Source organism: Ictalurus punctatus, chromosome 23 (assembly GCF_001660625.3).
Source record: "Ictalurus punctatus breed USDA103 chromosome 23, Coco_2.0, whole genome shotgun sequence".
NCBI lineage: Eukaryota > Metazoa > Chordata > Actinopteri > Siluriformes > Ictaluridae > Ictalurus > Ictalurus punctatus.
Genome location: NC_030438.2, coordinates 105,007 through 127,822, shown reverse-complemented (window position 1 = coordinate 127,822; position 22,816 = coordinate 105,007). Strand labels below are relative to the sequence as shown.

Below are 22,816 nucleotides of genomic sequence, written 5' to 3'. Positions count from 1 at the left end.
AGGTTAAAAGTTTTGCACATGCTTTTCTGCTCACCATGCTTATAAAGATTCATTGATTACTATTTGCGGCTGTGGCTCAGGTGGTAGAGCGGGACGTCCACCAATCGGTCCTGGCATTCATTTGGATTTTACTTTGACACATACCACCTACCTAAACATTGCTACAGCCCAAGTACACCCCTTTATGGCAACAGCATTCACAAAAGGCAGTAGCCTCTTTCAGCAGGATAATGTGCCACACCAAACTGCAAAAATTGTTCAGGAAGGGTTTGAGGAACACTTGTCCTTGACTTGTCCTTCAAATTCCCCAGATCTCAGTCCAATTGAGCATCTGTGTGTAAACAAGTCTGATCCTTGGAGGCCCCACCTTGCAACTTACAGGACTTAAACAACTGCTAACGTCTTGGTGTGCCAGATACCACTACACAACTTCAGAGGTCTTGTGGTGTCCATGCCTCAATGCATCAGAGCAGAACATTTGGCTTGTTGTTAATCAGATGGATTTATTTATTTATTTTTTTTACCTCTATCCTATTTATGTAATGTCCACCAGCCCTATTTTTTTAACGGTTGTATTATTATATGGCAATCAAGCAAAGAAAACAATCCCAGCCCTAAATTCTATCAGGGGATTGGGGAGTGTTTGACAGCACAGTGGGACTAACCTTGTTCAGAATGAGCTTATTGAGGAAGAGAATAAGTCTGTCTCTCTCTAGTTTATCAGTACACTGTAGAAAAGAAAGGCAAAAAACAACATTTAAACATCTGGCTTACCAAAGCCCTTTAAATACACTGCAGAAATATAAAAGATGAATAATAAAAGTAACAGTTTGAATTAGAGCAATGTAACTCCTACAATAAAACAGGATTCTATACGATTCCCTTAAAATTAAATATTCATGTACATACACAAAAGGAATGTAAAATGCACACTAAAAACAAAGGGGATGTAAAAACAAGGGGATTGTAACCTGTATGCGAAAACCAAATATAATGTAACTGTACATTAAAAACAAACGGAATGTATAATGTACACTAAACACAAGGAGAACGTAAACTGTCAACTAAAAACAACTAGAAAGGGAATGGTACACTAACACAAAGGGAATGTAATCTGTACACTGAAATGGTACACTAAAAAACAAAGGGAATGTGTTGTAGCACCAGCTGCGGACAGAAAGGAAGCAGGTTGAACCAGCAGGTAACGCGTGATGATTGTCACCTGTGTCTTATTACTGCCAGTCTACTTATGTGCATTTCTTTGTGCTTTCAGGATCTGTTGTAACCAGAGAGTGAGAGAGTGTGGCATAGCTTTCGGAACCTGTGACACACACACACACACACACGCGGAGTGCGTGAACTTGAACTTTGAACGTGAACAGGGTGAAAGTAGTGATCTAGTTATGGCCTCTTTTCAGATGTTTTCTTGGTGTTGAGTTTTTGAAAGCGTGCTGAAAAGCATGGTGAAAAATAAATGCGAGCAAGTCATTATGTCAAAAGCCGCCTGTCTCCCGAGCCCTCCTTCCCACACATACACGCCAGGATTCTCCAGTGGTGCCGAAACACTGGAGGAGGTAATAGACACCGTCAGTAAATGCAACATCAAGCCCTCCTGCAACCTTTGTGAACAACAGTTCCTCCAGTTACTGGTGCTGCAACGGGTTGGCTGGACCCCAGAAGGAACAACAAGGACACTACTGGGTACTGAAATTCAAGTTTGGATGCCAATTTGACTTTAAACAGCAGTTCAAGGGCTCCTGTCAGCAGTGAATGCTGGCTGAGGACTGGAACACCAAGGGAATTCTCGACGTGGTGGTGCTGGAGCAGTTCATTGCAGGGCTTCTGGCAGGAACAGCAGAGTGGGACCAGTGCCACCAACTAGCGTCCCTGGACGAAGCCATCCAGCACCAGAGGATCACCTGGTGCTCCCCCCAAGCCTGGTTTCCGGCACCCACTTTCCTCACCTCCTTCTCTGATGTCTCCCCCAGCTCCATCTCTCTTCACACAAGTAGAAACTTCTGTACCCACCAGGATGTGGGAAAAGCCAAGGACAAGTTTACTTAGGACTGGTGAAGGTGAGGTATGTACACAGGGATGTGCAGGAGAATCCTGTGGTTGCAGTTGTGATTAAATTCCAGGGTCAAAAGCATAGAGCAGAGGCATCAGTTAGTCCTTGCCTAACCCATCCAGTAATTCCTGGCACAAATTGGCCAGGGTTTTGGGCATTAGCACAAGAAATGCTTGTGGATGATAATGCTGCAGTGGTGAGGCATGGTGTGGAATGTGCACAGTGTTGGCTGGAGAGGCCAATACTGACTGACCAGGGCACAACCCTAAGTTATGAACTCTTCAAGAACTGTACAAATTATTCAGGATTAAAGCAATTCGCACCAGTGTTTTCCATCTGAAAATGGGTCAAATGACACAATCAGACCCTTAAAAAGTACGATGACACTTGAAATTGGGATGAGTAGTTTGAGCTCCTGTTACCTGCAGTACAAGCGGTCCCTTGAGCCTCCACAGAGTTCTTCCCATTAAAATTATCGCATGGACGCAAGCCTTGCGGCATCTTAGATGTCATTAGGCAAAATTGATTGGAGGGAATTTCTAGCAGCAAAAATTAAATTCAGTACATTCTGGACCCGAGAATAGGCGTGGTCACGCATCAGCTACAGAAGGAGAGGAGGTGGGTTGAACCAGCAGGTCAAATGATAATTCTCACCTTTGTTTTATTACTGTCAGTCTACTTATGTTTCTTTGTGCTTTCAGTAACTGCTGGAGCATACAACACACACAGAGACACACACACACACACACACACCAGCAGAGCGTGAACTTGAACTTGAATAAGGGCGAAAGCCACAAGCTGGTGGTGGTCCCTTTTCTGCTGGTTTGTCCTGTTTGGTTAGGTTTTTGAAAGCTTGTTGAAAATCGCAGCGAAACAAATGCAAGCACGGAGCTCTGCTGAGATTCCACCTGCCTCCAGCGTCTGCCTTGGCACACATTCACACTGGGTTCTACACGATATAAACTGTAAACTAAAATAGTACACTAAAAAGAAAGGAAATGTAAAATGTACTCTACAACTATATACTAAAACAATAGACTTAAGGCTGTTACATATTCTATGCAATTCACGCATTGCTGATAGAGGTGCTCTACACGAACCGCCCCCCTTGCAGATTAGCTGTTTATAACTGATGCAATAACATGCTGTGGAAGTGGGGGCGTGCTGAAATGCCGGTTTGTGAATGGAGGGCGGAGCCGGAAAAGGTGACCTGGGGGAAATTCTATTAATGAATGTTCTTTGTTGCAGAAAGAAGATGTGAGGATAAAAAGGGGAAAGATGAGCGTAGAGAGAGAGAGAGAGAGCAATCAGCTCAAAGCTGTGTGTGCATGTGTGTGTGTAAAAGACGTATTCTTGCCTCAACCTGGTCGCATCTCATAAAGCACACCACATAGACACAGCCCAGGAGTGGTGGTAAGCAGCCGTCTCTATTGTCTGCCCGTGTGGTTCGGGGATGAGCTCAAATCTATGCTCACCATGGGGGTAATCGAGGAGTCCCACAGTGACTAGAGCAGCCCAGTGGTTTTATTGCCCAAATCCAATGGCACAGTCCATTTTTGTGTGGATTTTAGAATAGTCAACGTGGTGTCTAAATTCGATGCATGCATTGACAAGTTGCTCAATCTGTTAGGTACGGCTCGCTTTTATTCAACACTGGATTTAACAAAGGAATATTGGCAGATCCCCTTGACTCCAATATCTCGCGAAAAAACAGCCTTTTCTACTCCGTTTGGGTTACACCAATTCATTATCCATCCTTTTGGGTTGTTTGGGGCCCCTGAGACATTCCAGCAACTCATCGACAGAATCCTCTGTCTATGCCGCTGCCTATTTAAATGACATTCTTATCTACAGTAATGATTGGCAGCAGCACATGCAGCACCTGAGGGCTGGTCTGAGATTCCTGAAACAGGAAGGACTCACTGTGAACTCAAATAAGTGTGCAACATTACAGGTGGAAATATGGTATCTGGGCTTACACTTGGGTCATGGGCAGGTGCGTCCCCAGATTGATAGGACAGCAGCAATTGCGGCCTGCCCGAGACCCAAGACCAAAAAGGGGTGGAGGGGGACAATTTCTGGGGCTGGCTGGCTGTTAGAGGTTTGTGTAATTATTCAGATATCACCAGCCTGCTAACTGATCTCACTAAAGAGACCAGATCTGGTCCAGTGAACAGAGCCGTGCCAGCAGGATTTCACACAGATAAAAGCTGCACTCTGTAGTGGGCCACTTTTACACTTTCTTCGACTTCTTGGCAAGTGGGGGCGTGCTCAAGCGCCGGTTTGGGAATGGAGGGTGGAACCAGAGAAGGTGAGTGATGAGGAATGCACACCTGGAGGGGAATTCTATTAATGAATGTTCTGTGTTGCATTGAGAAGATGCGAGGATAAAAGGGAGAGACGAGTGCCGAGAGAGAGCAATCAGCACAAAGCTGTGTGTGTGAGAAAGTGCGTAAGGTATGCAATTAAAAGGCGTGTGTTATCTCTTGCACTTGAAGTCATGTTTGCGTACTTGCATAGAGTATGTAACAGGATAAAAACTATTCTTAAAACAATGGGGATGTAAACTGTACACTAAAAGTGCATACCAAAACAAAGGGAATTTAAATTATACACTGAAAACAAAGGGAATATAAAATGTATACTAAAATGGTACATTAAAAAAGGGAATATATAAATGTACACTAAACCTGTATACTAAATCAAAGGGAATGGGCACTGTACACTAAAACTGTGTACCAAAACAAGGGGAATGTAAACTGTGCACTAAAACTGTATATTAAAACAAAGGGACTGTAAACTGATCTATTTGACCAACTTAGAATAAGAGAACTAACCCTATCCAACATGCCCACAATGTATTTGGTGTCGGTGAAAGGGCCGATTTCCTCACAGCACTTGCCATATACTATCGTCAGAGCCTGCAGGCACAAACACTTCATTGCCACCTTGGGCGTTAAGAGGAAACGATGATATAGTTCATTAAAGAACTCATACCTGCAAAGAAGATAAAGGTAAAAAGAGAGAAATAAAGAAGAAACCTGATGGCAATTAATTATTAACTGAACCAGTTATGTACAAGAGGAACTGAAACTGCTGAGCTATTTCTGAGCACTAAAATAATAGCAGCCAAATCTAAAGTGCATATGTAGTGCTGTGTACGATGATATTTACGATCTCTTGATGGCTCCAGACTCCTCATTCTCATCCTCCTCCAGCAGCAGACGCAGATAATATTCCCCAATTTTGATTTCATCAGAAAGGCACTCATACTTCACCTACAAACAGAAACACAAACACATACACACTGATCAGATTTTCTAAACAGAAATGCTACTGCATGAGCCGCAATTGAAATGAACAAAAAAGTAATGGATAGGAGGTTTTACTTGTACCTAAAAATATGGAATGTCAAGTTTATAACTCTGAGAATAAATTGTGTTTGTGGAACTGTGAACACGAGCCTCTTTACCAATGTAGAGCTGTACGGTTCCAAGCAATGGGAGAAACAAAGTTTCCTCATATAGGGCCTTGCACAAGTTTTCACTCCTGTTACACAATTGTTAAAGCTATCAGATTACATGGAGAGCATTGGTGAACATCAATGCTTTCCACATTATTCTCAACCAGTTTTCACTGGGGCATTCGAACACCTTCTGTTGCTTGGTTTGGACTTCTCCAGACTGCATACAACATTGACAGTATACTTAGAGTTGTCGAAGGTGAACCTCTGCCAGTCTCTTGAAGACACTAACAGGTTTTCTTCTAGGATTGCCATGTAGTTAGCTCCATCTATCTTGCCCTCAACCCTGACTAGTTGTTGGGTGTAAGGTGTCTGGGCAAGGGTTGTCCTGTGAACAGCTCCTCCCATCTGAGCTGTGGATCACTCAGTACTTTTGGAGTTACCTTTGGCCTCTTGGTTGCTCTGACTAATGCCCTATTATGGGATATTTTGTGTAGATTCATGACATGTAATCTCTTCTAAGTAAATTTTAGTTCCAGGTTGTAAAATTACAAAATGTGGGAAAAGTTCAAGGGGATGTTTATACTTTCGCAAGGCACTGTAAAAGCTGTTAAGCTGTGGAAACGCTTATAAACTGCTCTCAGCAAGGTTTTTTTTTTTCATGATTAGTGAACAGCACTCAGTGCAACAAAACCATGCAGTTTGTATGGCATGATTTAGGTATTCACCCTTCCTCTATTGCATGGTGAATATGGAGACACTTGCACAAATTAACTTTTGAGCTGACAGCAAATTTCAAGAACAATTAAATGCAGGAAAGAGATTTTAAAAATGTTTCCTAGACCAGACGCATAATTCTTACAGTCTGCTTTACTGTAAATGATTATAAAACTCCCAATCATACACCCATTGAAATGAATACTGCATCAACAGGATTTCCTATACAGTACACTGCCAGTCAATTAACGTAAATTGTGCTACTAATTACTTTAAAACAGACAGCGACAAGACTATAAACACCCTATTTTAGCTTATTATTGGCAGTCAGGTAAACAATAACAAGCATATGAATGAACAGCACTAAGATGGTGCAGCATGGAGATAGTCTGTCCATAAGTTTCGAGAACTGGTTCCAAAGTAAGACCTCAAGCAAAAATCGTTCATCCAATTTTGACGAAATTGATGAGACCATTTTCAGACCATGCCAGCAAAAAGTTTTTTCTACCTCTCATTCTGTCAGTGTACCTGTGACAGACACACTCACTTCATCTATCTCTCTATCAATGCCACACACTCTCTCCATATTTCTTTCTATCTTTCTAACAATCTACCTGTATCACTCTCTCACTTCTGTATTTCAAGCACTAAAACTCACTCTATCAACATGTATCATCTATCTATTTACTAATAATACCCATCTATCAATCTAATTGGCTATCTATTGGTTATCGGTCTTTCTATCTACCCATCTATCTATCCAACTCTACAAGTATTGGCACCCTATCCATCTATCTATCCAATCAACTCTAGAGGTATTGGTACCCTTTCTATATTTACTTATACGGCATTTGGTAGACGCCTTATAATGATAATGATATTTTGTTGGTCGCATATATATATGCACAGTGAAATTATTTTCTTCACATACTCCAGCATGTTAGGAAGTTGGGGTCAGAGTATAGGGTCAGCCATGACACAGTGCCCCCGGAGCAGAGAGGGTTAAGGGCCATGCTCAAGGGCCCAACAGTGGAAGCTTGGCAGCGCTGGGGCTTGAACCCCTGACCTTCTGATCAGGATCAGTAACCCGGAGCCTTAAATACTAAGCCACCCAAAACAATTTACATTTAACTCTTTCATCTGAGCCACTGAGGGTTAAGGGCGTTGCTCAGGGGCCCAACAGTGGCTGTTTGGCGGTGCTGGGGTTTGAACTCACAACCTTCTGAGCAGTAGACCAACACCTTAACCACTGAGTAACCACTGCCCATATCTATCTAAATCAACTACAAGTATTGACATCCTATCCATTCCATCTATCTGTCTATCCATCTATATATCCAATCAACTCAAGAGGAATTAACAATCTATCTATATAATCAACTAGAAGTATTGGCACCCTATCTATCTGTACAAGTATTGGCACCCTATCTATCTAGCAAAGTCTAAACATATTGGCAGTGCTGGATGCTAATAATGCCAATAGCTTTTGAATACTTTTGCCCATTGTCAGCAACATAGGTTTTAATATAAATCGTTTAATAATATGTATTTTATAATCCAATGATCGAATATACACTACCATTTCCAGAAACACATTTTATGAGGGAATACAAAAGCCAAATTTTACAGGCAGTCCACCACAATTTACTGCTATATATTAAATAGGAACATGAAACACCACTGATAAGTTACTTCGTCATCATTGTAATTTCTAGCAGTCTCTGGCATGTAATGGTGCAACTGTACCCATTTGGCTCTACAGTGGAAATTAAGTCACAGTTGTATGTTTACTAGAAAAGATTACCTGCCAAAAATTGGGGGCCTCAAAATTTATACTTAAGCATACTTTGCATTAGCTAAAAAATGGCCTATTCTTACTGCAACACTGAAACACCCCCCAAAAAAAAAAAAAAAAAAAATTCTACTGTATACAAAAAGCCTACACACACCTCAAACTCTTGATGATTCCAGGAAATCACATTGGCGCTTCCAAGCTCTCGGTCTACACTGAAGGAGCGCATTTCTCCTTCCAGAGCATCACGCAGCTCCTCACGAGTCTTCAGGTTCCAGATTAGATTTGAGTGTGCATGATCCATATGAAATCTGCAACGAGCATCGACCACATACACATGTGAATGAATTATCACACAGTATAGAGTCTCTATTCCGGACAGCCGGAATAGAGACGCACTGTGTTTCACTGTTCAATATGTACCCCATATATTTATGGGTGATGCAATGCTTAAAACGCATTGGACATTTTTTAAGGCAATGAAGTGGGATGCTCTGCAATGGTAACATTAATGCACCAAAAAAAAAAGTCATGATGTCTGTGGGATCCAGACTAGGGAAATGCAACCAAGTATTAAAAATGACAATAAAATTTATGATGGTGTGTTTGGTGTTAACTGACGTTATTCAGTTTTGGAGAATATAAGGTTTTATACAGCCGGGTCCATAAATATTTGGACAGTGACTATTATCAAGGTTTTGCCTGTGTACACCACCAGGTAAAATAAAAATAGCAGTCTCCGATACAATTTGTGCCATTTTATAAATAAATTAGCTAGTAAGTTTTATTGAGCATCTTGCAGAACAAGCCACAGTTCTTTGACTGTAGCACTTGCTTCTTATTTTTGCAGCAAAACCCAGCAGCCTTCATTATGTTTTTTTGTCTGAAAAGTGGTCACTTACGTAATATGCTGCTTTCTTTAATGACATACAAAGATTTTTCTCTAACGTTTAATTTTGTGCTAGAAAACGAATGCTTGGGAATCTAAAATGTTCTTTGTACTGACTTAATGTACAAATCATAAAATAAAAAATCTATAATAAAGTTTGTACTAAAAAAAAATTGGGGTGCCTAAAACTTTTGTACAGTACTGTATCTAACAAGCAGCTAAGAAAATGATCGCAGCTCAGTGGAAACAGTCTCACTCTCTTTCCACTAGACAATGGTTTCTCATCTTTTTGAACTATATGTAACTCTCAACTTTAACATATTACTTTAACATATTCTACTTTGACTAATGGATGGCATCTCGGGTTGATAATTTAGAATTTTGTCAATGTCCTAATAGTTATAGACCTGAATGTATATGAGAAGTACTTGATATGTATTATGCACTATTTAAAGGCAAAAAAAATTTCACTGGACAGAACTTTGCGTTACATAATCAAGCAGTGTGTGTACATACAGGATATACCTAACTGAAATACATCTATACTTGAAGTTTACACTGATCAGCCATAACATTAAAATCATTGACAGGTGAAGTGAATAACATGATTATTTCATAATGGCACCTGTCAAGGGGTGGGATATATTAGGTAGCAAGCAAACAGTTAGTTGATGTGTTCAAAGCAGGAAAAAAGGGCAAGCTTAAGGATCTGAGTGACTTTGATAAGGGTCAAATTGTGACTGCTAGACAACTGGGTCAGAGCATCTCTAAAACAACAGGTCTTGTGGGGTGTTCCTGGTATACAGTGGTTAGTACCTACCAAAAGTGGTCCAAGGAAGGACAACTGGTGAACCAGTGACAGGGTCATGGGTGCCCAAGGCTCACTGGTGCACGTGGGAACGAAGGCTAGCCTTTCTGGTCTGATCACACAAAAGAGCTACTGTAGCACAAACTGTTGAAAAAATGAATGCTGGCTGTGTTAGAAATGTGTACACATGGTGCATCGCAGCTTGCTGTGTATGTGGCTGTATAGCTGCAGACCGGTCAGAGTGCTGACCCTTGTCCACCACCAAAAGTAGCATGTTCAGAACTGGACCATGTAGCAGTGGAAGAAGGTGGCCTGGGTTGATGTTTTCTTTTACATCACTTAGACGGCCAGATGCATGTGCGTATATGAGAAACAGATGGCACCAGGATGCACTATGGGAAGAAGGCAAGCCGGTGAAGGCAGTGTGATGCTCTAGCCAGTATTCTGCTGGGAAACTTTGGGTCCTGAATTCATTTGGATGTTACTTGGACATGTACCTCCTACATAAACACTGACTACGTTTACATGGACAGCAGTAATCTAATTATTGACCTTACTCTGATTAAGATAATGTGATTAAGGTGTTCACGAGTCGCTTTTAGAATACTCCTGTCATGTTCCCGTTTTACATGTTATAGAACATAATTAGATTAACAGCCTGCGTCATTATGTCACCGCGCCACGCCGTCCCACGTCCCTCCAGAATTTCACGTATCAACATACAGTTCGTCTTCGTTATGGTACCGTATACAGTTTTGGCTGTTTTTAATTTTTTTTAACGAATGCTTTAAGTGCAGTTAATTATTTGTCATGCTGTACGTGCTAATAGACGACTGCTTGAAGCCGTGGGCTGAGTCTCAAACCACGTACATACCGTCTATATAGTAGCCGAGATACATGTATTTTTCCCCACTGCAGACCTATAGTAGGCAAGTACGCGGTTTGGGACACGGCCGAACTCTCTTGTTCGCCATAAAACGTAAAACTGCCGTGTGTGATCGTGTCCTGTCGCAAAATGCGGTGAAAACTCTCAAACGACGTCCATAATGTGAACATTCATAAGGTGTTTACATGTCTGTAGTACACATCCATAATGCGACTAAAACAGGAGTACTCCACCTGTCTTAATTCGATTATGACCTTAATTAGATTAAGGTAAGTAAAAATCGCTGTTTACATGGTAGTTTCTTAAATCAGAGTATGGTCTTAATCGGATTAAGAGTGGATTATTGTTGTCCATGTAAACGCAGCTACTGTTGCAGACAAACTACACTCCTTCAAGGCAACTGAATTCCCTAATGGCAGTGGTCCCTTTCAGCAGGATAATGAAGCCTGCCACACTGCAAAAATTGTTCAGGAATAGTTTGAAGGACATAACAGAGTTAAAGTTATTGACTTGGCCTCCAAATTCCCTACTTTTAATTCCAATCAAGCATCTGTGGGATGTGATGGATGAACAAGTCCTATCCTCGGAGGTCCCACATCACAACTTACAGGACTTAAGGGATCTGCTGCTAACATCTTGGTGCCAGTTACCACAGCACACCTTTTGAGGTTTTGTGCAGCCCATGCCTCAATGGGTCAGAGTTGTTTCGGCAGCACAAGGGGGACCTACACATTAGGCAGGGGGTTTTTAATGTTATGGCTGACTGATGCATATGCATGTATATGTACATACACTCACATGCTGGACCATCAGTATATTATCACACCTAAACTAGAAAATACTGGTGATTTTACATTCTAATTTTTAGAATATATAGATTTTTTACTACACTAAGTACTACAGGTTTTTTTTTTTTACTATACTAAGTACTACAGGTTTCACATGATATACTAAATAAACCTGACCAAAATCAGACAGTATCTAAATTACAAAATATAAATGTTAAGTAAATATATACTTGTAGTAGAAGAGCTCCCAATTGGCCTCTATCTTGATCCGCTGTCTCCTTTTCCTCAAGACAACAGGTTTTTGGTTTGGGTTCTGCAACCAACAAACATGCATTAATCACTGTGACAACAAATAAGCATGTATAATAACATGGGGACAATAAACTGTGAAACGTCTATCAAATCAAACTCATTCCAAACATATTACAAACATGGCAGCTATAACGAAGTTTATTTTAAAAAAAAACTAATAGTTTTGCATGAATCGATATAAAGAATGGTCTTGCAGAATCAGGAATCTTGATACAGTAATAGTAACTGAATAAAAACCCCAGGAAAAACATTAATTAAAATCACAAGAATGTTAACAAAATGTCTCAGTGCTCAATGATACTCACCAAGTTATTCCTGTCCTGCTGCATGGATTCACAGGAGACAACCATAATAATGGGCAGTGGACAGGGCAGAAATAACAGAAATATTATTGATATTGTAGTTGGCGGATCACAATAAAAAAAAAACATTAAATCCAAGAATTTTCTATTTGGTAGAATTGCAACCTAATTACAAGGCTGGGTGGAAAAAAAATGTATTTACTGATTAAAAATAAAATGCTTTAATAATCCACCCAGTGCCAAAATACTGATATATAGAATAATCTTAAACGTCAAAATGACCATCTGATAATATTCATTTATTTAATAGCAACACCTCAGTGTCAGCAAGAATTAAACATCTAATTTTTAAATCAACAGGCAGTGTGTACCAAAATTAAACTTGACAATAAGAAACAAACGATTGAATGTAATGAGCAGTTAAACATGATAATGCCAGAGATTGTCTCTCAGACATGTGTTGAGATGTGTGAGCACAGCCAAAGGAACCCAACAGACCATTGATCGATACAGCACCACTGATCACCAATAAGGGAAGACACTGAAGCCCTAATTTCAAGCACAATGTGTAAGCAATATTTTCTGTATGTAATACAATCAAGTGGAAAAAATAAGTACACCCCATGGAAATTGTTGGCTTTTTTTTTTATATTTGGACAAGCAATCATTTGATCATATCTGAAACAGTGCATATTAATGAAATTGACATACTTTCATTTATTATATTTAACATCGTTTATTCAACAGAAATCAAAAGATGCGATATACTTCTGTGGAAAAAGTAAGTACACCCTTGGCCTCAGAAGCTATGCATAATTGTCCACCAGACTTGTTGGAATTTTTGACCACTCTTCCATGAAATATTCTTTCAGTTGCAAGATGTTTGTGTGTTTTCTTGCATGTACTGCCCGTTTCAAATATTTATGGACTTGACTGTATATTGTATTATAATGGTTTAAATACCATTTTCATACGTTTCCTTACTACACTCACATAAAATGCTGAGAGTGAAATAGCTCAAACAGCAAAGCTGGTTAAGAATACACTTTAATCATAGATAACATTTATTCTAATGTGAAGCTGTTGAAAATTAAATTTAAAAAAAAGTCTCCAGAAAAATTCAAAATAAATAATACTGTTAAAAATACTGTAAATTATATTACTTTGCATACTGGTTTACTAGAAAGTTGAGAATCGTTATCTAATGAGAGATTGTAGAAGTACTGGCGTACATAGTGGTATGTGGATCCAGTTTCATCTTGCACAGTTTTGCAGTGAACCTTGCTTACCTCCTTCTGTACAATGCCCATCTTGTCTCTCCAGTGCATTAGCACCAGGTCAGCCTTTTCTTTAGCAAACTTTTCCACCTCTTTGGCAGCCTTGCCCGCTATTCGCTGCCACTCTGGCACCTTAGTGCGTCCAAACTGGTCCTGCACAGACAGAGAAAATTGGAAGTGATGTTAATTTGGTATGTGGAATAGTTATTACTCATTGTGACTCAATTAAAATAAAGAGCTCAAGTTACAGAAGCAATCTTTAGGTTGTCACGGATATGCATTCTGTCCATATCCTTTTCTGGCACAGGGTCAGAGCTGTCCAGATATGCGAGGAGCCCAGTTGGCTGGAGGGGAGAAAGTAAACAAAGGAAACGAAAGGCAAGGAAAAAGAAATGACCCAAAGAAACAGATTGTCAGGAACATATCAATGGTTGGAATGTAAACCAATTAAAAGACTTTTACTCTGTCATTAATCATTAATCTGTGTGCAATCTCACCAAGATTCTCTTGAGGAGGTTCATAGCGACAGGATTCTCAGCTGTCCACAAACCAACGAGGTGACGACTCAGCTGTCTACAAGCAACACAGGAACATTTTTTGACTTCATTTATTTAAATCTCACCAAACACAACAAGGATCATAAATTGAGTCAACTGCAGGGCTTAACAGGGATCCCTCTGCATCTTTATGCTCTTAGACCGGATACATGTCAACATGGTCTGTAGTGACCCTGTGCATTTTAATTGTCCACATTAAGCAGGCTTGGAATGAAGTCTGGGATGTGGTGCTGATAGGGGCATGTGTTTACCTGTTCGTAAGCATCCTCTGATCAGTGCTGACTGTGAACATAGATGTGTGTAGATGTCTTGGTAAAGCACCTTCACTCAATGCCAAGTCCTGCATCTTTGTGGCTATTTCCTTATCCCCCTCCTGAACACACACATACACACACCAATTTTTCCACATTAGACAATACTACTTAAAAAAAAGTATGGAATCTTACCTCAATAATGGCCTTCATCACCAAACCTGCACCCTTCACTATAGCCATAGAAGGATGCTGCAGAGACAGAGACAACAGAACAGAAAAAACAATCAGTATAATCTACAGAAACATAAGACATAGCCTAGTGCATACACTATATGGCCAAATGTCTGCGGATATCAGAGCAACACACCCATAAATGGGCCTTGCCCAAACTGTTGCCACAAAGTTGGAAGCACACGGTCAGATGTATAAAATGTCTTTGTATGCTGTATAGCATTATAATTTCCCTTCACTGGACTAAAGGGCCCAACCCAAGTGAGGCCCATGAAGACATGGTTACCCAAGGTTGGTGTAGAAGAACACAAGTGGCCTGCACAGAGCCCACACCACAACTCCACTGAAAACCTTTGTGTTGGATGAACTGAAGCGCCAACTGTGTGTCAGACCTACTCACCAGACAGTGTCTAACTGCAGCAATACTCTTGTGACTGAATGGGCAAATCCCTACAGCCACAATCCAAATGCTAGTGGAAATCCTTCCCAGAAGAGTGGAGGTTATTATAACAACAAAGGGGGGGATGGGGGACAGTTATGGACAGTTATCATTTTCTTCCAAAATACTTATGGACTCAACTGTATGCGTGTGATGATCCACAAACTTTTGGCTATATAGTGCATCTCTTCTGTACTACAAAAAAGCAAAGCACATTTTTTGGCTCGGACTGTCTGCATACACACTGCAGAATGTTTTGCCTCGGACCTGGAAGAGTTTGAAAAGTGTGCGTCCATTGGAGGCCACCATCTCTAGCAGCATGTCGAACTGCTGACCTTCACTCGTCTCGCTGTAAGGCGCGCAAAGGGCAAAGGTCAAGAAATCTAGCAGTGCACTGATCACTAAAGCACCTGTGCCATGGTCCTGAAAAAAGATGGAAATGATGTTAAGACAGCTGCACATAAAAATAGAACTATACATATTAGACTTCTTTTAGGATACTAAAGACTATTATTTGACTTTTAAGCAGCTACAATCAAGTTACATTAAGGTGAACTTATTAGCAGTGTACCACATTACTGATGAATTTCTCCAAAAGGCTCTCCAGGAACTTTTTGGATGATAGAAGAGAGGCTTTGTTCAACTGTTCCTGCCTCAAGTCATAGTCATCATGCATTGGCTGTAAAAGCAACACCACAACTATAAATGTTGTACTTTTAAAAACAACACAAACAATAAGAGCTATACACTCACCATCCACTTTATTAGGAAGACCTGTAGAACTCTTCTTTATGAAATTATCCAATCAGACAATTATGTGGCAGCAGCACAGCATGCAGATGTTGGTCAAGAGCTTCAGTTTATGTTTAGAATGGGGAAAGTTTGATCTCAGTGACTTGGACCATGGCATGGTTGTTGGTGCCAGATGGGCTGGTTTGAGTATTACAAAGTATTTCCCTGTGATGGTTTAATTCTGCAGTGCTGTAAAAATGTAGTCGCCCCATACCGATTTGTTCTGTTTTAGTGTATATCTCATACAAAATAGTTTCAGAAATGAAACCAAAATCTAAGATAAAATAAAGGCAACCTGAGTAAACACAAAATACAGTTTTTAAATAATGTTATTTATTGAAGCAAAAAGTTATCCAATACAAACTGGGCCTGTGTGAAAATGTATTTGCCCCCTTAGTTACCAATTCCTATTAGTGACTAGATGCAGCCAACCTTTTCAATCAAATCAACACTTAAAGAGAACCTTTTTTAACAGCATGAAGTTGGTTAAACTGTCTTACCCAGTAACACACTATGGCAAAATTGAAAGAAATTCCAGAAATGATGAGGAAGAAGGTGACTGAAATACATCAGTCTGGGAAGGGTTACAAAGCTATTTAAAAGGCTCTGGGACTCCACAGTGAGAGCCAGTATCACCAAATGGAAAAACTCAGACAGTAGCTAGCCTTCCCAGAAGGGCAGAGCAACTACTTATCCAGGAAGTCACAAAAGACCAAAGGACAACATCAAAGGAACTACAGGCCTCTCTTGTGTCACTAAAGGTCACTGTTCGAGCCTCCACTATCAGAAAGACACTGGGCAAAAATGACACCTATGGAAGTGTGGCGAGGTGAAAACCACTGCAAACCCATCTCAATTTTGCCAAAAGACACCTTGATGATCCTCAAACCTTTTTTGAGAATGATCTGTGGACTGATGAGTCAAAAGTGGAACTGTTTGGAAGACAGGGGTCCTGTTACATGTGGCATAAACAAAAACACAGAATTCCACAAAAAGAACATCATACCTACGGTCGAGCATGGTGGTGGAAGTGTGATGCTGTGGGGATGCTCTGCTGCTTCAGGGCCTGGGCAACTTGCAGTAATTGATACCAACACCAATGACAGAATTCAAACATGAATTCTGTTCTCTACCAGAAAATCCTAAAGGAGAATGTCCGGTCTTCAGTCCGTAAGCTGAAACTCAAGCGCAACTGGATTATTCAGCAAGACACTGATCCAAAGCATAGGAGTAAGTCCTAGTCCTAGATGTAAGCTAAAGACTGATCTCCAGTTATCAGAAGTGTTTGGTTTCAGTTATTGCTGCTAAAGGTGCCACAACCAGTTTTAAGATAAAGGGGGCAATTAGTTTGTCACATGGGTGATAGGTGTTGGATAACTTTTTTTTGCTTCAATAAAAAAATAAAAAATAAAAAAAAAACCTATTGTGTGTTACCTCAGGTTGCCTTTGTTTTATGTTGTATTACGTTTGAAGATCTAAATATACACAAAAACAGAAGAAATAAGGATTGGGCAAATACTTTTTCATAGCACTGTATAATGATGAATAACCTGTTTCATATGATAAATAAGTCCATGTATGATAAAGGGAAGAAGGAGGATCTATGTTAAATCATGTCTGTTTATAACCAATCACATACTTTACTCTTTTCACTATATGATGAATAATTCATGTGTGCTTCTATGTATGTTCATGCAAAACTTGAGAACCCTTTGAGGTATGGTACGGCAAGAGTGGCTACCCAGGCTCATCAGCAACTAGTGATTGAATGAAATATTTATTGAGTACATTCAAGTGTTTGCTAGTGATTTCTCATTTTTTAGCTGAATTTCCACCACATTTCTTGGCGTCCCTGGGGGGGCTCCAACATATCAGTGGGGGTAAAGGCCTGAACGAAGGATTACACGCCGGCAAGACAGGAGAGTGTCTCAGCAACTGAGGATACTCCACTGAGTGACAAAGCTATAAATTTAGTAAGTGAAACTATTCCTTGGTTTGCTAAAGAACATTTTGACGAGGACGTGTACTGAGTTTATATTTAGTATTTAATTGCAACCCTCTTAGTAGATGTACTGTACTAAGTTGTAAAGAGTGAAGTAAAAGTGTACATAACTGAGAAATAATTTTCTTTTCCAGTGTTATTATTGAATTGAAAAAGAAAAAAAGGTGGGCAATGTCTTTAACTCTTTACATCTTTTTATCTATTAGTTAGGAGTTCTGATTTAAAACAGAATCTTTTAGTAGCAAGAAGACCTCCTGGTCCCATGAGAGAAATTCTGGGGTGGGGTAAAAGTCTAGGGTGGTATAGATCATGATCAGGTTAACCCTCACGCTTTGTTACAACATGTGAAAACCATCCTGTTCATTCATTCACATAAAACAACGAATTGATTTAAGTTTTGTGTGGCATTTTTTGTCTTTGAAAGGCTGTATGCAAGGGACTGTCAATGGACATGAATATTGATGTCTTGCACACCTGAGAAAATAACGACCCACCGCCTAATGGGTCTATCAAGGTGGAATGCCACTATGAAAATTAAAAGAAAGAATTTCAGGAGACTAAAAGAAAGAATGTTTTTTGTTTGTAGTTTATTTAGAACATAATGCACAATATAATCAAAATATAAAATATGAGGGTCAAAGGGACATTTTTGTTCACTCCAGTGGCAACCTATGAAGCTCTGGTGACCTCCATGCCCAAGAGGGTTAAGGCAGTGCTGGAAAATAATGGTGGCCACACAAAATATTGACACTTTGGGCCCAATTTGGACATTTTCACTTAGGGGTGTACTCACTTTTGTTGCCGGCGGTTTAGACATTAATGGCTGTGTGTTGAGGTATTTTGAGGGGACAGCATATTTACACTGTTACACAAGCTGTACACTCACTACTTTACACTGTAGCAAAGTGTCATTTCTTCAGTGTTGTCACATGAAAAGATATCATCAAATATTTACACAAATGTGAGGGGTGTACTCACTTTTGTGACATACTGTATGTCTTCAATAAAGCACCTTGAAAACATTGTTTTAAGAAGGTCTGATGGTCTGATGTTTCACCTTCAACACAGCTGACTGCAAGTGAGGCTTGGCTGGGGTACACTGAGGGTTGACCGAGCTCAGCATGTTTTTTTATTATAATGTGTAACCACTCAAGCCAATATGTGTGAATTAGTGAAGACCACTAATGTCACTACTCAGGGATGGGAGTGTGGGTTTTATGAGGGCCACCACGATACCCTGGAAGGTTCGGCTTCAGTCTGCTCCCTTGGCTGCTTGCAAAGTCAGCTAAGCTTATTCGTATATAACTGAAGCTAACATGACGCTAATGAAGCCAACACTAAGGTAATACAAAGCTAGCATGAAGTTAAAATACTTCTCTCTTATTCACTTAACATAGAGCTAACGGAAATCTAATACCAGCTTTGGTGGACAAGTTCAGCTGTAGCTCTGACCCTTGTCACATGATGTTTAGCAAACAGCTTCAGGTATGGGGCGAGAAGAAGTGTAGTTGTAGTGGGTCAACATTTGAAGATTTAAAAAAAAACCACCATGCCACAGCCAAAGTCACCGAGATCACATTCCCCACCCCCAGTTCTGAAATTTGATTTGAATATTAAATGAAGCTTTTGACCTGTATCTGTATGATATGCATTTATGTTGTTGTCGCATGATTGGCTGATAAGATAATTGCATGAATGAGTAGTTGAACATGGATTCCTAAGTGTATAAGAAAGAGTTTACATACAAGAGCAGCCAGCCACTTACACACATAAGAGCACAGAGCATGTCAATAGCAGCATGCGTCACACCATTATTGCTCCTCTTCAGTGCTTTAACGGTCTTTACACCCAACCGCTCCCTAAACCTGAAAACACACATTCACACCAGTGAACACCATTAGTACAGAGTTATGAGTGCAAAAGGTCCATAAATAGTACAGACGGCATGTCTGTAAATCCATTAATATGACTAACTTTAGGCAGTAAGCCTATTTACTCAGTAATTCATGCGCTACAATAGATCTGCTACAGCAGGAAGACTCTGGAATGTCATAACTGTCCACAAGCACCTGTACTTTTAATGAGATTTCAGTAACTAGAATTTTAAAGATCAAGTGTATTTAAAAATGTTTAATACTTTGTTATATTTATTGCCCCAAGAATAGTCATTATTATTACTATAGTTGTTATTATTAGTATTTTTATTATTGTAGTAGTAGCAGTCTGGAGTACTTAGGGAGCTGGGTAAAGGCCTGAAAGCCAGCTTTAGAGGCAATGAGTCGTCTGATGGCCTGGAATTGGGCCTCCAGTTCAGCATTGGGCCCGCCCAGCTCAGAATCCTGGGACAGGAGTGCCAAGATGGCATTGTTGATCAGTTTCTCTTTGTTCTCTGAGAAAAGGCCCTGTAAATGAGGAGAAGCAAACACATGTACATTTACACAGTTAGTATATGAGACATATGTAAGCAACAGGAAATATAGTATGTAATAGTTTTTATAAAAGCTTTATTTTTGGTTAAATATATTTGTTCAGCAAACTTCTATCATGTATCATTATATTTGTAGTGCAGAGCACAAATCGTCCATTATACTGGATCTGAAATAAAACCCTATCTGAGATAAAATTTTGTGAGAAAGCAAACAGCCCTATCAATAAGTGAAATGCGGGTGACTGGTTCAGTTCGGACAATCATTCACCATTCTCTAAACTTTGTTTGTGGCCTAAAAAACCCTAGAGTTTTCCTGCATCAATGTTACTTGCAATTTGTCCCAGATGTAGGTAACTGCAGGCATATGTACACTACATTGGTGTGTAAAAGAATGTTCTATATATCTGCATAAAAATGACCTAAAACATCAGTTTTTCACAAGTCCTAAAAGTAGACAAAGATTAAACAAACAACTGAGACAAAAATGTTAAACTTGGTTATTTATTTATTGAGGAAAATGGTCCAATATTACAGATCTGTGAGTGGCAAAAGTATTTGCTTTCAGTATCTGGCGTGACCCCCTTGTGTATCTCTCTTAATATCCGGCCACAGCATTTCAATTGGGGGAGGTCTGGACTTTGACTTGCCATTCCAACACCTTGATAATTTCTTCTTTAGCCATTCAAATGTCAATTTGCTGGTGTACACCCACACACACACACACACACACACACACACACACACACACACACACACACACCAATAGTAGCAGAGCTGCCAAGCAAGGCATTAGCAACTTGAGGTTCAGTGTCTTGCCCAAGGACACTTCGGCATGTGGGCCGTGAATCGAAACGCCAACCCTACGATTAGTGGACGACCCGCTCTACCACCTGAGAGACAGCCTCAAGCTAGGGAGTCATAAAAGGCAATATCATGTTCAATATTAGGATTTTATTCTAAATAGATATTGTCATGATGTAGTTAGTATTGTGCTAGCAGACATGCAGTAGCCAGCTAGCAGACATGCTATATTGTGATTATTGCTTCTTCAGGATGTATTGCAGCTAGTGGAGAAAAAATTAACAGAACATTTGGCCATAGTGTGTCTGAAATGTCAGCTACTCAATACTAATTTCTTGTTTATAGAACTGTAGTATAAAAGCAACATTGCACTCACAATCATTAACTTAACTTATAACAATAACTTACATCTTGAGTGACTGCATGTAGAACTCCACTGTAGGAGATGTTGGCGTTGAACCTGAACACTGCATCAGCAAAATTTCCATCTACGTACAAAAGACAGTAAAAAATATTTCCTGAGATGTCATTTTCCTCTTTAAGAAAATAATGACTATTAATATTTAAAAGGTTTACAGGTAAATATGTACTGTCATTCAATACATAGACGTGTAAATGTTATGGTGATTTTTCATATATATTGTCATGAAGTCTGTATTAGGTTTGAGCATGGCCACCTTAGGACATTTGGCAAATGAACAAATGAACACCTAAGACTAGACTTTGAATTTGTTTGCACAGCACCCACACCCCTACATTCCTGTTTTGTTAGTATTACCCACATATTTAAAAGTATTTATTATATAGTCCGCAAATTCACTGCAAGAGCATTGCAATGCACATAAAACTGCACATCTGTACTTTATTCAAAATATAGTCCATATTGTTGTTGCCATCTCTCTTTTATACCCTTTATATTTTTTATTTATCTTTTTCTACTTGTATACAAGTAAATTTTGATTTATTTAAATACTATTTTTATGTCACAGGCAGTCATAAAAACATTTCGCTGCATTTCCTTTGTGTTAAGTGTTGATGTAATACATAATGCATTATTTTAAAAAATATATATTAAAATGCATTATTTTAATAATGATGAGTCGTCAAGTTAAAAGTATTTGTTATACCACAGCACTGTATTCTTGAATCTTACTGGTCAGAAGGTGCTAATTTTCTACAACAGCATTGCTCTGACAGGACTGTTAGCTGTAATTCAAATCACAGACTGATATTAACATGCTTGTTCTACAGTATCATTTCTATAAGAATGGATAATTCATTAGGACATGGGAGACTTTCTACATAATCTAAACCAGTGGCTCTCAGAGAACCACGGAGCGAGCGAAAGGGGGGCACAAATTGTTTTCAAGAAAGAAAAGAAGAAAAGAAAAAAAAAAGGAAAAAAAAACACACAGAAAGGGCATCAATAGGGGACTCGGTGTATTTTATTGCTTTTCAAATAAAATGTGCATAAATTAAAAACCCCACATCCCCTTTCCCACTGCATTTTCTTTTTGCTGGGGAGAGGCAGAGCTTAGCCTGGCTATTATATAGTTGTCAGTGCAGACCAGTGTTGCCAACTTAGTGACTTTTCAGACCCCATTAGTGACTTATTTGCGCAAAAAATAAATAAATAAATAAATAAATAAATAAAAAAGCACAAATAACTACAAATCTAGCGACTTTTAAGACAAACTTAGCAACTTCCCAAATGTCAGCAGCTTTCCCGCTGCACTCTCACCTCTCTCTGCATCTGCTCTGTGGCTGAGAGCCAGAGATTTAACAATGTCATCAATAACGAGATGCGCCCTTCGTCCCAATTTACATCATTCTTATGTGAATGTTTTTAAGACGAATGTAATACAACATGTTTTACATGTAAAATAGTACACGTTATTACAGCCTAGTGCTCCTTTGTTCAAAGTAGTTATAGTGTTCAGAAACATTTTTGATAATTCATGTTCCATACCGGTCCATCTTTTATATAGTTTTTTAAAAGTCATAAAAGGT

The 22,816-nt window shown here is 39.5% G+C and overlaps 1 protein-coding gene across 5 annotated transcripts in view; it reads right to left on the bottom strand.

Annotated features, from left to right (window-relative positions):
• Nucleotides 1-22,816, bottom strand: part of LOC108256539 (dnaJ homolog subfamily C member 13) — an 81,977-nt gene that overhangs the window by 33,059 nt on the left and 26,102 nt on the right. For 4 of the 5 annotated variants that reach the window (XM_047150205.2, XM_017453510.3, XM_017453509.3 and 1 more), the window contains 16 exons: nucleotides 21,215-21,294; nucleotides 19,810-19,979; nucleotides 19,343-19,442; nucleotides 15,355-15,462; nucleotides 15,051-15,206; nucleotides 14,306-14,362; nucleotides 14,111-14,232; nucleotides 13,800-13,875; nucleotides 13,551-13,646; nucleotides 13,315-13,455; nucleotides 12,029-12,046; nucleotides 11,642-11,724; nucleotides 8,198-8,351; nucleotides 5,243-5,346; nucleotides 4,906-5,065; nucleotides 666-728 (listed from right to left, as the gene is read on the bottom strand). In XM_047150205.2, coding sequence (XP_047006161.1) covers nucleotides 666-728; nucleotides 4,906-5,065; nucleotides 5,243-5,346; nucleotides 8,198-8,351; nucleotides 11,642-11,724; nucleotides 12,029-12,046; nucleotides 13,315-13,455; nucleotides 13,551-13,646; nucleotides 13,800-13,875; nucleotides 14,111-14,232; nucleotides 14,306-14,362; nucleotides 15,051-15,206; nucleotides 15,355-15,462; nucleotides 19,343-19,442; nucleotides 19,810-19,979; nucleotides 21,215-21,294 — 1,688 coding nt within the window. The remainder of the gene's footprint in view (nucleotides 1-665; nucleotides 729-4,905; nucleotides 5,066-5,242; nucleotides 5,347-8,197; nucleotides 8,352-11,641; nucleotides 11,725-12,028; nucleotides 12,047-13,314; nucleotides 13,456-13,550; nucleotides 13,647-13,799; nucleotides 13,876-14,110; nucleotides 14,233-14,305; nucleotides 14,363-15,050; nucleotides 15,207-15,354; nucleotides 15,463-19,342; nucleotides 19,443-19,809; nucleotides 19,980-21,214; nucleotides 21,295-22,816) is intronic. The other variant, XM_017453511.3, reaches the window with a different exon arrangement.